Source organism: Anopheles gambiae, chromosome 3 (genome assembly GCF_943734735.2).
Source record: "Anopheles gambiae chromosome 3, idAnoGambNW_F1_1, whole genome shotgun sequence".
In the NCBI taxonomy this organism is placed as follows: Eukaryota; Metazoa; Arthropoda; class Insecta; order Diptera; family Culicidae; genus Anopheles; species Anopheles gambiae.
The window spans coordinates 5,500,342-5,514,428 of NC_064602.1; the positions used below are offsets into that span (position 1 = coordinate 5,500,342).

At 52.9% G+C, this 14,087-nt stretch overlaps 1 protein-coding gene across 1 annotated transcript; it reads left to right on the forward strand.

Moving 5' to 3' along the window:
• Positions 1 to 227: 227 nt before the first annotated feature.
• On the forward strand, positions 228 to 8,213 carry LOC4578304 (extracellular serine/threonine protein kinase four-jointed). The gene is made up of 2 exons (XM_061657209.1): positions 228 to 498; positions 2,994 to 8,213. Exon 2 carries the CDS (start codon positions 4,741 to 4,743, stop codon positions 6,406 to 6,408), a length of 1,668 nt encoding a protein of 555 aa, XP_061513193.1. The 5' UTR covers positions 228 to 498; positions 2,994 to 4,740; the 3' UTR covers positions 6,409 to 8,213.
• Positions 8,214 to 14,087: the final 5,874 nt, after the last annotated feature.

Below are 14,087 nucleotides of genomic sequence, written 5' to 3' on the forward strand. Positions count from 1 at the left end.
TTGCTCAGTTCGTTTCACTCGCGCACGCACTCCAGCATGCAGATTGCACAAACGAGACAGCTAGTGGTACCCCGTTGGACCGAAAAGCTCACCCGAAAGCTTTCGGCTCAGCTCGCTCTTTCTCTCTCTCGAGGGCGCGCGCGCGCTCGTCCCAAGAGAGAGAGAGAGCCGAACGAGATTCACCTGTGTGTGGGTCGAGAGATCGAGCCCGTACCTGAACTGGCCCAGCAGCACCACAACGAGGAGGCCACACCGAGCCGGACTTGCTTTCGAGTCACCAATTTTGTGGTAGATTTCGTGGCGAACGGTCCTTTTTTCGAGCTCGCTCCCGTGTGTTGTACCGAGCTGGCGTGTTCGCAGTCTCATACTGAGTCGAAGTACGGTGTTGCAAGTAGGCAAGCGCTTTATACGACTACTTTAACGAACTTGATTGTTCGAGGTGCGGAATTGTAAATCAAAACAGCAAAGTGTCAACAGTGTTCGGCTAGCATTAATACGGTACGCATTAGTTTTAAGCTATGTAGCTTTAAGCGAGTGATAGCTGTGTGTGGTGAAGGTATAATGAAGTGTTGTGGAACTGTTCAGAGTGTGAATCAAAGTGCAAGAACTCAACCAACTCTTGAGGCGTGCCGGCGGTAAATGCCAAGTAGTCGAAACATCCGACGGGATAAGTGTTTGAACGCTGCAGTTCATTATCAAACACAGGCTCAAGCCTCTGCGGGCTGTGATGTTTCGTGTGCTGTTCTCAGTTCTTTCCAATGTTTTTCCCTACTTTGTACGGTGAACGTCTTCGATAGCGACGCTAACAGAGCTGATTCAAAACATTTCTCTGCGGTTTATGCAGCTTCAGCGATTGAAGATTTGGGTCACCGAACCACTGCATGGTGCTGTGCGTGTGTGCGTGTCTGTGGACTGCAAGAGTGGAGACTTCTAGCCGATATCAACACTGGCGCACCGGCGTGTTGAGATACCCCCGTCTGAGGGTGGACGGTTTCTACGCATCCCCGCTTGCCCTCTGGTTGAAATTAAAAAAGGGATTCGGATCCGATGAAACACGAGATTTTTCCCAAAAAACAGTTTCGTTCGCTAACCGCACACGGCAACGTTCTACCACAACGCCGTTGAGTGACGGGGGTGGGTGAAGGAAGGGGCCCATTCCGTCCGTAGCTTTTCATCTCCGATTTTTGGACGATCCAGGAGGCCCCTTGAAGAGCCCGGACCAAGCTCTCAGGATTTTTGAGGACACACACCAAGACACTCGATCGTGTACGGGCGGAGGGCGGTGGCTTGTTTTGCCTCCTGTGTGCGTGGTGTGTGCGATCGATGTGCGTAACTTGAACCGGTTGATGTTTTTCGTCCCCCTCGTGGTCAGTCCCTTACCCACCCTACTCGCCATGGCGAAGATTCACCGTACATCCTAAGAAAGTGAGCATTGAAGACATTGAAGCAGGGCACGGAACGGAGGACACAGTCCCCGCGTGCAAGAATTGGACGGGTGTGTGGAATACCTTCTTCAACTGTCGAGTCCGACACTGTATCGCCTCGAGCCAGACGCACACACACACACAGAGTTATACACAAGATGGGTTGGCCGTGGCTCGCACGCAGGATCCGGACACTTCATGTCGGTCCTCGCCCATCAACTCCGGGCGCTGGGGATTGGTAGGGGGCTTGCAGTTTTTCGAAAAGCGGGTGCGGGTAAGCGATAAAAAAACGGCTAAAGACGGAGAGGGAGCTTCGAGAGGACTCGCCCCAGCCCCGGCCCTTGTGTGGTCAGTGGAGGTGGGAGCCCCCTGAAGCACTGACTAAGCCGCTCAAGTGGCGACGGGCGCAGCAGCAGCAGCAGCAGCCTGAAGAAGCTTCAGGTGCCTCCTTCTCGTGCGTGTCGTGTGTGTGTATGTGGAAAACGGGCTCGGGACAGAATTCCAGTCCCCGCCAGGCGAACACCTCGTGCTTCACGTGCGGAAGGGAACAGAAGAAAAAAAAATAAAAGCAACACAAGATGAAAGCACACACACACACACACACACCTACAGACACACACACTCAGACACTTGCAAGATGTGTATACGCGCTCGATCGGGGTCGGCTGAGGCCGAGGAAGCAGGCAGGCGACTAATCAGGCGGACCGGCGGAACGGCGAGAACGAGAACGATAAAGAATTCCAAAAGGCCATCCCCGCGCCATCCACAGTGGTCGGGCGCGGGCGGGCGGACCGCGGTGTGGCTGCAAGCACGAAGAAGGAGAACACAAAAATCTGAACCCCGTCCCTTGCGCCGCCGCACGGGGACGCATGGGTCGGTTTGTGCTTTTTTTTATTATTTCGGGCCAGCACGGCACGGAACGAAACGAACGAAAAACCGCCGCTGCCATCCGATTCCATAGCGGACGGATTTGGGATTTTGGAAAGCTGCACAAGCGACGCGCGCGGCCGGAGCGAGCCCCGGGGAAGCGAGCGAGAGATTGTGGGTGTTTTGCGTTCGTGTGGTTTTCCAGCCTCCCACCCTGACCACGCGGTTTCATTCAAGCGTCGCTGGCTTGATAAAACGCTGCGTGCTCTCTCTCTCTCTCCTGCGTCTTTGTGTCGTTCCTCGCTGTTCACTTTGCTTTGAGGGAGGATCGGAGCCGCGGGAGGAGGCGGTGCAGCAGCGGGTGTCGGTTGATGCATTTCTGTACTTAAGATTATTTATAAGGGTCTCTCGGTGTACCATGCTTCCATTTAGAGAGCTTAAGAGGCGATTCTCCTTCCCCCCTGCCTGCTTGGTCCGGGTCCGGTTTGGAGGACTTAATCGAAAAGTGTGTTTAAATGGAATGGAAAACGGTTGTGTTATGGGGATAACATTGAGCGCGAGCTTAAATATGGAAATACATTATTACCACCTCCCACCCCTTCTTTTCTCTCTCGCTCACCCTGCTGGGGAGAGCATACATTGTACCAGCACTCGTCTAACACGCAGCCTCTGTTTTCTTCTCTTTCTCCGCTCTCATTACAGGACCAGGATCCAGAAGCAGCCAGCAAACGAAATCAAATTGCGCGGTGCGAAACGACTGTAAGCGACGAACCTCCGCCCGCGTGCCGAACTGTGTTTTGAGCGATCATCCGCGCCGACATTCGCGGTGAAGTGTTTGCGTTTCGGTCTTGCGCGCGATAAGCCGGTACCGCGTTGACGTGTGAGCGATCGTGTCGTGCCGATGTAAAATGATGCCCCGAAACGGTGGCGCCCAAACAGTGGATCAGAGTACCAGTGCAGTATCGGCCGGAAATCAGCCCCATCGTCGGTGGTGGTGCTTTCGCGACTGTCGCCCCTAAAGCCGCGTGCTGTGGGAGAGAGATTTAGCGCAGTGAGACCGAGTTACGTACTTATACACACACACACAAAAAACGGCCAAAAAGAAAGCAACGTTCGGTGCAACGGGAAGTGCAAGAAAACATAAAAAAGAACGGCCCCCCGAAATGGTGGTATAAAAGAGCATATGGTGCAGCCAGTGAGATGCAAGTTCGCGTTCGCGTTTCGCGGTGATAATAATAATGTGTAGCACCTTGCCGGTTACTGCCCTGTTGCCACCGCCAGCAGGAACCGTGTACTAACGAGCCGCAATCAGTCCTGTGCGGGCGATCCTCTGCCTCTCGCTCTCTCTCTCTGTCCGATCGTTTGGATCGCATATCGCGCGGCAAATCGGGCCCACGACAACCGAACGACGGCGACGGGCTTGTTGCGGGAAAAAGGATTTATTGTCCCCAATCGTGATCGGCAAACAACCCCGGCCCACAGCCCTTCCCCTTCCCCGCCGTGTGTGTTGGTGTGTATGTGCCAGAGTGAGCCTGTGCGTACCGATCAGTGAGCGCGTGTGTGTATGTGTTTGTGCTTGTGTGTGAGCGTTTGTTGATGTGGGGCTTCGAGGAAGCGGCCATCAGAATCGTGATTGTGCTCAGCATTGTGCCAAGCCATTCTTCCTTGCGATTTTTTGTTTTACATTCTCAGCAACCCACCTTCTCCTTTTGCTATGCGCCCCGGACGAGTGAGATCGAGTGAAGCATCAGCAACAACAAAAAGTATGAAATAAAAATAATCCTTATACGTCACCGCTTCTGTTGCCCACCCCCGAGTGGCCCTTTTTGCAAAACGATCCCCCAGTGGTGCGTGATTTCGGTTTATGTGTCCTGTGTGTCTGTGTGTCTGTGAATGTGTCTGTGCTGATGTGCCGCGCGAGTGTGCGTCTTGCGGGCAAGTGCGGAGGAGTTCGTGTTCCCCAAGGAGGGTTCGTCGCTTGGTGATGTGGTTGTTGCTGCAGTGCCGTTTATTTTCCGTGCGCTGTTCGCCTGCCCGGATTCTGTGAGGGAGGAAGAAAGAGAGTTTATCGCACACAAATAAATCAATTATTATAAGCTCCACACGCGCAGTGGAACGCGCAGTGAAAACAACGCAAAGAAGATCGGCAAAAGCGAGCGAGTGAGTGTGTGTATGATGCGATCGTGTGGGTGAAAAATCGTGAACAAACCGAAAATTGCTGTTGCTGCAAGTGTTTTAAAAATGTTTACGCTGTGTTAGCGATACGAAAAAGCATTAAAGTGTCCCGCAGTGTCTAGTACATAAAACTCCTAACGTGTGTGTACGAGTGTCTCTTGTGTATGTGCCCTCTCGATCAACAGCGGAAAATCAATCACAAAACTTAACCGAGCAGCAGCCAGAAAAACGTCCTCCCCCCCGCAATCTGGTGTGGTGTTTCTGCACGTGGAAAATGTTTGACGTGCGTACCGTCGAAGCGGGTGCCTGTTGTGAACAAGAGCGTGATAGTGCGGACGGCGCAATGTCAATGACCGCGCGGCGACGGCGCGCCTTCCAGCGGCAGGCCTGTCTGCTGAGCGTGCTGGCCGCGTTTTCGCTCGGCCTGGCGCTCGGCGTGTTTGTGCCGCTGATCGGCATCTCGCAGGCCGCCTCGAAGGGTTCGATCGTGGCGGACGGCAGTCCGGAGCAGGAGCCACAGCAGCCGGCGCTGCAGGCGCTTCATCATCCCGCACACCAGATGCCACACTTTCCGACGATCGACGACATTCGCTCGGCGGACGATGGGCCGAGGGGTCGGTACGCGTCCGTGTCGTTCATTGCGGAGGAAAAGCTGACCGGCGAGGGCGAGGATGTGCTCTTCCATCCGAAGCTGGAGGTGGACGGGTTCGTGGAGCGAAAGCTTCCCTCGCCGGCCACCTCGATAGTGCAGCAAATGTTGGCCGGCAGTTCGAAGATGGCCCAGGCAGCGGTTCCGGAGCGGCGTGAGTCGCGGGCGAGTAAGTTTGACGATGCGGAGCGTGAAGATGGCGAGGGCGTGATACGGGATGGCATCTACTGGGGCCCGAGCGTTGAACGAGCCCTGCCCGATGGCTTCGATCAGCGGCAGAGCGAATCTTGGGCGCGATACCTGCACGAAGCGGAGGTGGAGCGGCTCGAGATCGGCTGTGGCCGTATGCAGAACCGTTTGCTGGTGTTCCGGGACGGTACGAGGGCCTGCGCGCGGTACCGGCAGAACACGGACCAGATCCAGGGCGAGCTGTTCTCGTTCTATCTCGGCCAGCTGCTGAACCTGACCAATCTTGCGCCGAGTGCGGCGTCCATCATCGATCCCGAGGCGCGACTATGGGCTGCGGCAACGGAAGAGCTGGCCGGCGCCCAGTGGAAACCCACCAAACCTGTCGTGATCACCAAGTGGATCGGGAACCTGGAGCCTGCCGGCATCCCGCAACCGTTCCGGCCGCTCGAGCGACATCTGAACCGATTCGACGTGCGCAACATCACCGAAGGACTCGATCGGCCGCGGGATGGCGTGCGAAGGCTGTTGCTCGACCGGCTCGGCCCGGCCCGAGACGGCCCAGCGGCCACTCCGGCCACGCCATCGTCGAGCACGAGTACGCTCCCCGCGCAGCCTCCCACGCCCGAGGTGCTCGAGCGGCTGGTCGAGCTGGCCCAGTGGTCCGATCTGATCGTGTTCGACTACCTGATCGCCAACCTGGACCGGGTCGTCAACAACCTGTACAACTTCCAGTGGAACGCGGACATCATGGCGGCGCCGGCGCACAACCTCGCCCGCCAGACCGACTCCTCGCTGCTCGTCTTTCTCGACAACGAGTCGGGCCTGCTGCACGGCTACCGGTTGCTGAAGAAGTACGAAGCCTACCACGGCCTGCTGCTCGACAACCTGTGCGTGTTCCGGCGGTCGACGGTGCGGGCGCTCGAGGCGCTGCGCGACGCCAGCGTCGGCCAGCGGCTGAACGCGCTGTTCGAGCGCACGACGACGGCGCAGATACGGGACGTGCTGCCGCCGCTGCCGGAAAAGTCCGTCAAGATTCTAGTCGACCGCATCGACCGGGTGCTCGGGCAGGTGCAGAAGTGTCGGGAAACGTTCGCCGACCGATAGCCGCCGGGCCCGCCTGGTGCTGGAGGTGCAGTGGAAGCGGCCAGTCGGAGACAGGTGGGTGGGTGGGTGAGCGGCGCACGCGCCATAAGACTGTGAGTCCTTTGTGTGAGCGATGGGAATTTATTATTATTATTATATTATTGCTAGTTTGCTAGTTGGTTGTTTTTTTTTTTTATTTTGCATTTACATTTACGGACTGTAAAGGTAGTGGTAAGGTTAGCCCGTACAGTTAGGCTAGGGATGCAAGACTAATCGAGGAATGATGATAGTAGACAGCGAGATTGCGTGAGAGCGAGAATGAATGATAATGAGTATAGCTTAACAAAACAGGTAAAAGAAAAGAGAGAGAAAAAACAGCAGGAAAGTAACACAAACAGAACAATTCCACTTACACAGATCTACCACTAGTTTGAGGGTAACGCCAGACCACAGTTTTGCTGCTCTTAAGGGGTTGATGCATAAAACAGAGCGATACAAGTAAACTATTTCCTCAAAAACTACTTTTCAAATCCCACCAGCAATGGCTTCGAAACAGTGAAAACTATCAGAGATGTCTAGGTTAATACGATCTAATCTTCCTAACGTTTGTACAGCCGATTTGACAGATGAACTATCTGCTTCATCTTCGTGAAGCCTTCGCACACACACAAACACACACCTTTTGCTCGTTTATTTCTAATCTCCATTTTATTGTTACTCTTTTACCGACGTCTCCCTTCTAATAACTGTAAGCCATCAGTCTGTCTGTCTGTCTGAACCGTGCTCGAAACAGCGCCTACTGCGCGCCGAGCAACACACAACCGAAAGCCAGCTCCGCATTAAAGGACCTCCTGGCGCGGCAGTTAAATAGAAATTCCCCCCGTCGAAAGGCCACCCTTCGACCAAAAGCGGTTTCATTTTGTGAGGGAAGCGTTCTGTGTATTCCCATTTACACACATGCAAACACAAAGCCAAAATACACACATATACACTTGAGCGCGCCCGCGTTTGTAATCGCGCTTCAGCTCCCAGCGCTAGAATGTACAGGCAGAGACTTGCGCGAGCGTGGCAGTGACGAACCCCTTGCCAGAGGAAATAGAATTTTCGTACGTCTTTTGCGCTGCGCAACAAAACCCAGCCAAATCGATCGGCGAATCGGCACCGGCAATCGAATTACACGCCAATAGAAGGCCGCACGTAATCAAGCGTCATACAATAAGGAGCGGATGAACAGGGGGGAGGGGGTGGGAGGAAGATTGATTCGCACAGATAGAATAGAGCTGGAAAATTGGATCGATTGAATCGCGCGCGGTTGATTTGATTCACGCACGCGGGCATGGTCTAGCCTTTTTTTGTTGTTGTTGCGCCTCTTGTCGTTTCCATTTCGTTCGCCCGGTTTTCGGCACGGCCAGTGCGCGCGCGCCGAAGGGTGGACGACGCCATCTTGTCAGCTTTGCGAAACAGTTTCCGCTGCCGACAGCAGCGTGTGCTGCATAATTGTTACATGCAATTTTGCGTGGCTTCTTTTTGCTGTCCGAGGGCCCCAAAAGCTATCTTCCCTTGCTGCTGCTGCTGCTGCAGAGAAGAAGAGCTTAGAAGCCACGCACCATAAATGCTAAAATTTCGTGTGCAAGCGCATTACCTCATCCTGGAGAGGGACAACGATCCTCCTGCCCGTCGGTCATCGTTGTCGTCGGTGCAGAATATTTCAATTTTCTCACCTTTCCCCGTTTTTTTTCGGGGGGTTATTTTTCTTTTGCTAGTGGTGGTGATGGTGGTGGTGGGAAAAATATTGTTTCTTCCTCCTCACTCCCGCCATGCAAAAACCAGGGCTGGGGAGGCCATTGCAATTGTCCCTTGCGTGATGGGCATCTTTGAAAAGTCGGGATTGGGGAGATAGAGAGAGAGAGAGAGAGAGCGGCTGTCGCGTTTTTAAAACAATTACCCGCCAGTCGCTGAGCCCGAGCAACCGTTGCCGCCCACCTCCCCCTCCCACCTTGTAGGCTGCAGAAGAAAGGCCACCAAACATCACACACATGCAAACAGGAAGACGGGCCTGTTTCGAAAGCACACGTTTCGAGTACAGGGACAGGGGTCTCTTGCACTCGCTCTCTCTCTCCCTCTCCCTCTCTCTCTTTCCTGCCTTTTGGCGCAAAGTCCTGCCCGCCCCGAAAACTGACCACGACTCGAGCTGGCCGGTGCCGCTGCATCGAATAACCCCCGTTGGCTGTTCGAGGTCGTTTTACCGAGTGGCCTTTCCTTCCCTGCACGCGCGCACACGCTCCACATTTTGTGCTGTTGTGCAGTTCCTTTTGGGTAGCTCTGGATATTGCGTTTATTTTTGTGCGCTTCATTTTTCGTGGTGGTGCTGCAGTTTCTTCTGGCTGGCTTGGCATGGTTACCTCCAATGTCCCCTCCATGCGCCACCCCCCCCCCCCCCCCTCAATTAGTGGCCCAGCTCGAGAAGACTCTAATCCTCGCTACGGTCACAGTATCCAAAACCCGCAAGGAAGGGGTGGGGATCCTTCCCACCGAAACGGTTGGCTCATAATCTCGTGTGCGATATTTTCGCATTTTAGCTTATGCTTTATGAAACTTATCTTACCTGAGCACTCCACAGTCCTGGCCCATTCCCCACACACACACACACAAACACTGATCTCCCACGAAATGAGAAGGGTCCCACGAGGTGGGCAAACCGGCCGGAATGCCCTTTGGCAGCGAGCGCGAGAGCGAGCTAAAGTCGAATGAGGGAAGTTTGTCTGCACACACAACAACAAAAAAAACAGCCCCGCGCAAGGAAGAAACACGGCGGCGCGATGAACGGTAACGCTGGGCTGTAGCTGTGTGTATGCTGCTCTGCCGTCTGCCGTTGGTGGACACGCATGGGTCCCATGCGCAAGCGCTTTCCGAGCGTAATCTCGCAAAACTCGCCATCGCAGCTAATATGCGCGATATTGTACCGTGCCCCGTGTGTTCCGTGCCACAACAATTGACTACCGAGAGTGGCTGTTCAGAGGGAGTGGAGCAGGGAAGCAGGGAAGGGTCCTGAAGATAAGGAGAAAGAGTGTGCTTTTTCCCTCCGCAACGCGGGGTAACAACCGACGATGACGCCGCTGCTGTTGCTGGCAGTAATCGTGGCTAACCTCGCGAGATAGACTGATGAGCCCCAGGGAGCGAAGAATTTTTGTACAAAGAATATCCGTAACCCCCCGTCCCCTTGTTCCCACTTTCCTTTCACCACGTGTACCGTGGTCCCGTGCGCGATGGTTCTTCTTTCCGGCGGTGGTGTGCAACGTGGTCTTGTTTTTGCGCATGCTCCACAGAAGCATATCGGCACGGAACGCTCGGGTGCAGCAGAAATGCAGCGGAAATGTTGTGGGTGGCGGTGTCGTCGGACAGCGAATGTGTTTGTTGTAATGCGAGCTATTATTGTGGTTAATTTTTCTTCACCGGGCTGGGGGTATGGGCTTGCCATATGGAATTTCGATACCATTTGATAGGCAATGGATTTTAAACGAGGGCGATTCCGGAAGACCTATGGCTTGTCTTGTAAAACGTGTGTTGTATTAAATGTATAGCGAGTTTTGGAGACTCTTTGGAGAATAGTTTGAAGAATGATTGAAGCATGGTTTGATATATAACAACTCATTAGTTGGTTGATGCATCGCTGGCAGTAATGGATGTCGTTGTGCAAGGGACCAAACAAGTTCTAAACATTTCCAACACTCTCACACCGTTGACCAGCCGGCTTTCCCATAATTCATCGGCTTAAAATGATAGTGCGATGGCGTCCCAAAGGGTGGGTGGCTTTTTCATGTGCATCAAACCGCGGGAGCAAGCAAAAGCGTAGGGATGCTCGCTGCCCTCAAAACTGTGGCCGTCTGCCGTCCTCGAATAATGTGGTGAGAATAACAAGCAGCAAGGGCAAAAGTACAGCAACGATGCGCGAAAAACAAAACAAAAAAAAAACAAGAACCTCAGCACAAGCAACAAGCAAGAATGAAAAGAAAACAACACACACACACATACAGAAAAGGAACAAGAAAAAAACGAACGACGACGACAAGCGTGACGTGGAAAATGTGGAAAAATTGTGATCTACTATATATAAAGTAATTTATCTTAAATTTATCTAGTAAAAAGCTAAATAAAAACAATAAATTTACCTTGAAACGAGTCGCCCGGGTCGTCGCTTGTTTTCGCCCCGCGCCCGGGGCGCTCCCTTCCCCTGCCGCGACAAGCGTGCGCAACAAGGAAACAAAAGGGCCTGCCACGGTTAGGGCCCGGGATGAAAACGAGCGACGACACCGACGACGACGACGACGACGATGAAGGAGCAGAACGAGCGTGCCGTTCTTATCACGACCTTTTAGCAATGATGAAGCATCACGAAGGTATCTTCTGACCCCGCCATCACCGACGCCACCGCTTCCATCTTACCCCTCACCGACCCTTCTCCCACGCAGAGATGGGGGTTTATCCCCGCTCGCTCCACCCGGGACGAACCATCAGTCGTGGCATCCCCGCCGGGATTAAGGGAAGGCGAATTTGGGAAAGGGAAGGGGCCTTAAGCTTTCCTCTTCGCTGCTTAAAACCCTCACCCAGGGCTCCTCTCAATACATCCGCTCGGTTGTGCATTTTTCCGTGCACACCCTTCCTTTCTGCCTTCCCTCACCCTCCCTTTTGCAAGAACGAGATACCTTCCGGTTGATGTTGCTTTGTTTTAATTTTTCTTTTATATTTTATTTTCGATACTGCACCACCCGCCGATCGAACAACGGCAAACACAAAAAGGCCTGAAGACGGAGAGTCGGAGATGGGAAAAGGTGGAAGAAAGGGGTGGGTCATTGGTACAGCAGCTTATCTGCAAACGTTGAACCGTTCTGGTTAAGAAATGGGGGAAAATGCCCTAACAAGCGCGGCGTTTGAGGTTTGAGGCGCGAACGGACAAAAAACATATGAACGTACGGTATGTGTGGTAAAGAACAACAAAAAAAACGAGTAAAAAAGGTGTAAAGATCCGCCCCGTGCGCAAAACAATTGTATCATAGAACGATTTTTGGAATATTGTTCCAGCTTGTGAATGTGCGTGTACATAGTTAGTCAGTAAACCAGGTGCCAGCAGAAAGCAGTCAGCAAAAAGTCAGCCAATCAGGACAGTCAGGGAAAGAGGGGGGAAACAACGATCAGCTGGCTCAGTTTGTAAAGTAACGTAAATCGTGAGCCAAGCGCGTCCGGGAAGAAGAACTATGTCCCTCAAACCTGCAAGCAAGCAAAAGCCTAAACGAAACGTAGGAGATAGGCGACTATTAAGGAGATGTGTGTGTGCTCGAGTGCATTGTGAAAGGAAGCTGTATAAAGAAGAAGAAGAAGACGAAGAAGAGCAAGTAGAAGCACAACAATCTTGTACCAAAAATTGTGAATGTTTGTGAATAAAGCACTAGACAACGGAGGTTTTGCCAATTGAACCGGGCGAACCGCCAACACGTAAGACGGGGCATGTATGCTCGATGGAAATGAAACGATTCTGAGTTCGCTTTATTGTTGTGTTTTTTGTGCGCATTTGAAACGAGTTTGAGAAAGAAAGGTAAAGTTCGTTTGCACTAATTTGTCGGGTTCGTCGCTTGTGCTTGTCCAGGTAAAGCAGTCTTTCGTGCTCTTTTCAGCGTATCGTTCAAACGGCAAATGCATCTGTTTCTCCGATAAGAAGATGACGACGATGGTGATGAGGATGATGCGTACAGTCGACAGCAGGTAACCTAACAACAACCAAAAAACTCCCAAACGCCTCGTAAAATTTTCATTTTAGCGTGCTGTACCGTCATATTTCCGTCATCATGGTCGGACGGACGCTCCCCAGAAGTTGGGCAAGAAAGCAGTCGTCCCGCGTGCAGGTGAAAACGACCTCAACACCGTGAAGAAACCACAACCAACGGGGATGGGAGGGCATGACAACAACACCAGAGCAACAACCAACCCCCCCAACCCAAAAAAACGAAAAAAAAACTTATGTTTCATCTTGTCACCAGAACCTCGACCATAAAATGGCGTTTCATTTGTTGCTCCAACAACAGCACCGGCCAGACGGCAGGATCCGACACCGGAAAGGCAGAAAGGCGGCAGGTCGGACAGGCAGGCAGGCCCGTGCACTGAACTGGACTGGACGAATGTTCGATGAACCGAATTTCTTCTTCCCCGCAACCCAGCCGCCACAACCAGCCTCCCTCGTTCCATCGTCAGCCGTCGCCGTCATCATCGCCGGTCGTCGTCGTCGTCGTCGTCATCAGCACGCACCATGGCAGCATTGTCAGCTTCATCAGCGCTAAAGGGAGGGCTTTGCCGGGGCCCGAGCCGAGCCCGAGCCTTTCCGTTTTTGTTTTGCGCCGTCTGCGCTGTGGTATTCACATTTTTATGATCTTTCTGCTCCCCTTTGCCGCTTTCCCTTCGTTCCGGTTCCACACACACACATACACACATACACGCAAGATCCCGCCACAGTTCTCTGCAGCTCCGTAACCGAAAAACCGGGCTACGGACCGGGCCAAGCTTGAATGGTGACAACGGTAACGATTATGATGGCTCTCGATCGTCGCCCCGGAGAAAACATTCCGTCCGCCCAACGGTTTTGCGGTGTGTATGTGTGCGTGTGTGAGAGTGTTTGAACCATTCCAACCGACACTGACGGAGGGGGTGCCGACCGATCGTTGGTTGGTGTTGGTTTCATGGTTTGATCTTTGCCCAACTGGGGTGTGTGTGCGAGAGCGCGCGCGCGTTATCAATTCCAGCTGACCAGTGGAAACACTTAATGGAAAGGCATCGCAGGCACTTTGGTAAGAGGGAACGTGGTATTTTATCACCGAGTAAGGTTTTTTTTTGTCACACTCCCCCATTCCCCCAAAAGCCGTCTAATGACTGTGACATTTATCAAGCAAACAAAACAGCACTGCTACATGCCCACAACACCCCAACCCGCCAGGAACAGTCGAGGAAAGGGGTGAGTAGCAACAAAAAAAGGCTTGAAATTGCAGCGTCAGAGAAAGCCCCGAAACGACCCGAGTCTGAGCGCTGCGGCGGCAAAGCATAACGAGCGCACAAACATGATTAGGGAATGCTAATGCTTTACGTGAGTGAGTGTGAGGATGGACCGTTGCGTGAGGCAGACAAAGAGCGGCGAGCGAGCGCCGTGTGTGAATGTTTCCGTTTCGGAAACATTCTGATCTGATGTTTTTCGCTGCAATGTTTCCCCACAAGCTGGTAGCTTGGCTGCCCTGTGCCCCGACAGTGGAGCTGGAGAGTGAAGCAACTGAAAAGGAGGCCACCGCCAGCTTCGGGAGCAAATTTTGGGAACGGTGCTCCATGCTGTTTGCGTTTGGGTGCTGTTGTTCTACCCCTTTTTCTACCGTTTTTTTTAACAGAAAATAACCACCAACTTCTTAATTGTGCTAATCGTTTAGGTTTAGCGCATCATCATCTGTAGTTTGTGAGTGTATGCGTGTGTTTTTTTCCCTTCATTCTTCTGTTTTGCTTTTTCAGTCCCTTTTTCTACAGATCATGTGTGAACCATCTCGGCCAAAGGGAAACTGGACCATCGCGTCTGAAGATATGCATTCGGTGCATCCTCAATGATAGGGGACGGGGACGCTTTTGTGGGATGGGCTTTCAAATAATAGTGGAGAGCGCGATGCGCTTGAATAATG

Coding starts and splice junctions, on each gene's coding strand:
- LOC4578304 (XM_061657209.1), top strand. CDS start 4,741: ATGTTTGACGTGCGTACCGTCGAAGCGGGTGCCTGTTGTGAACAAGAG.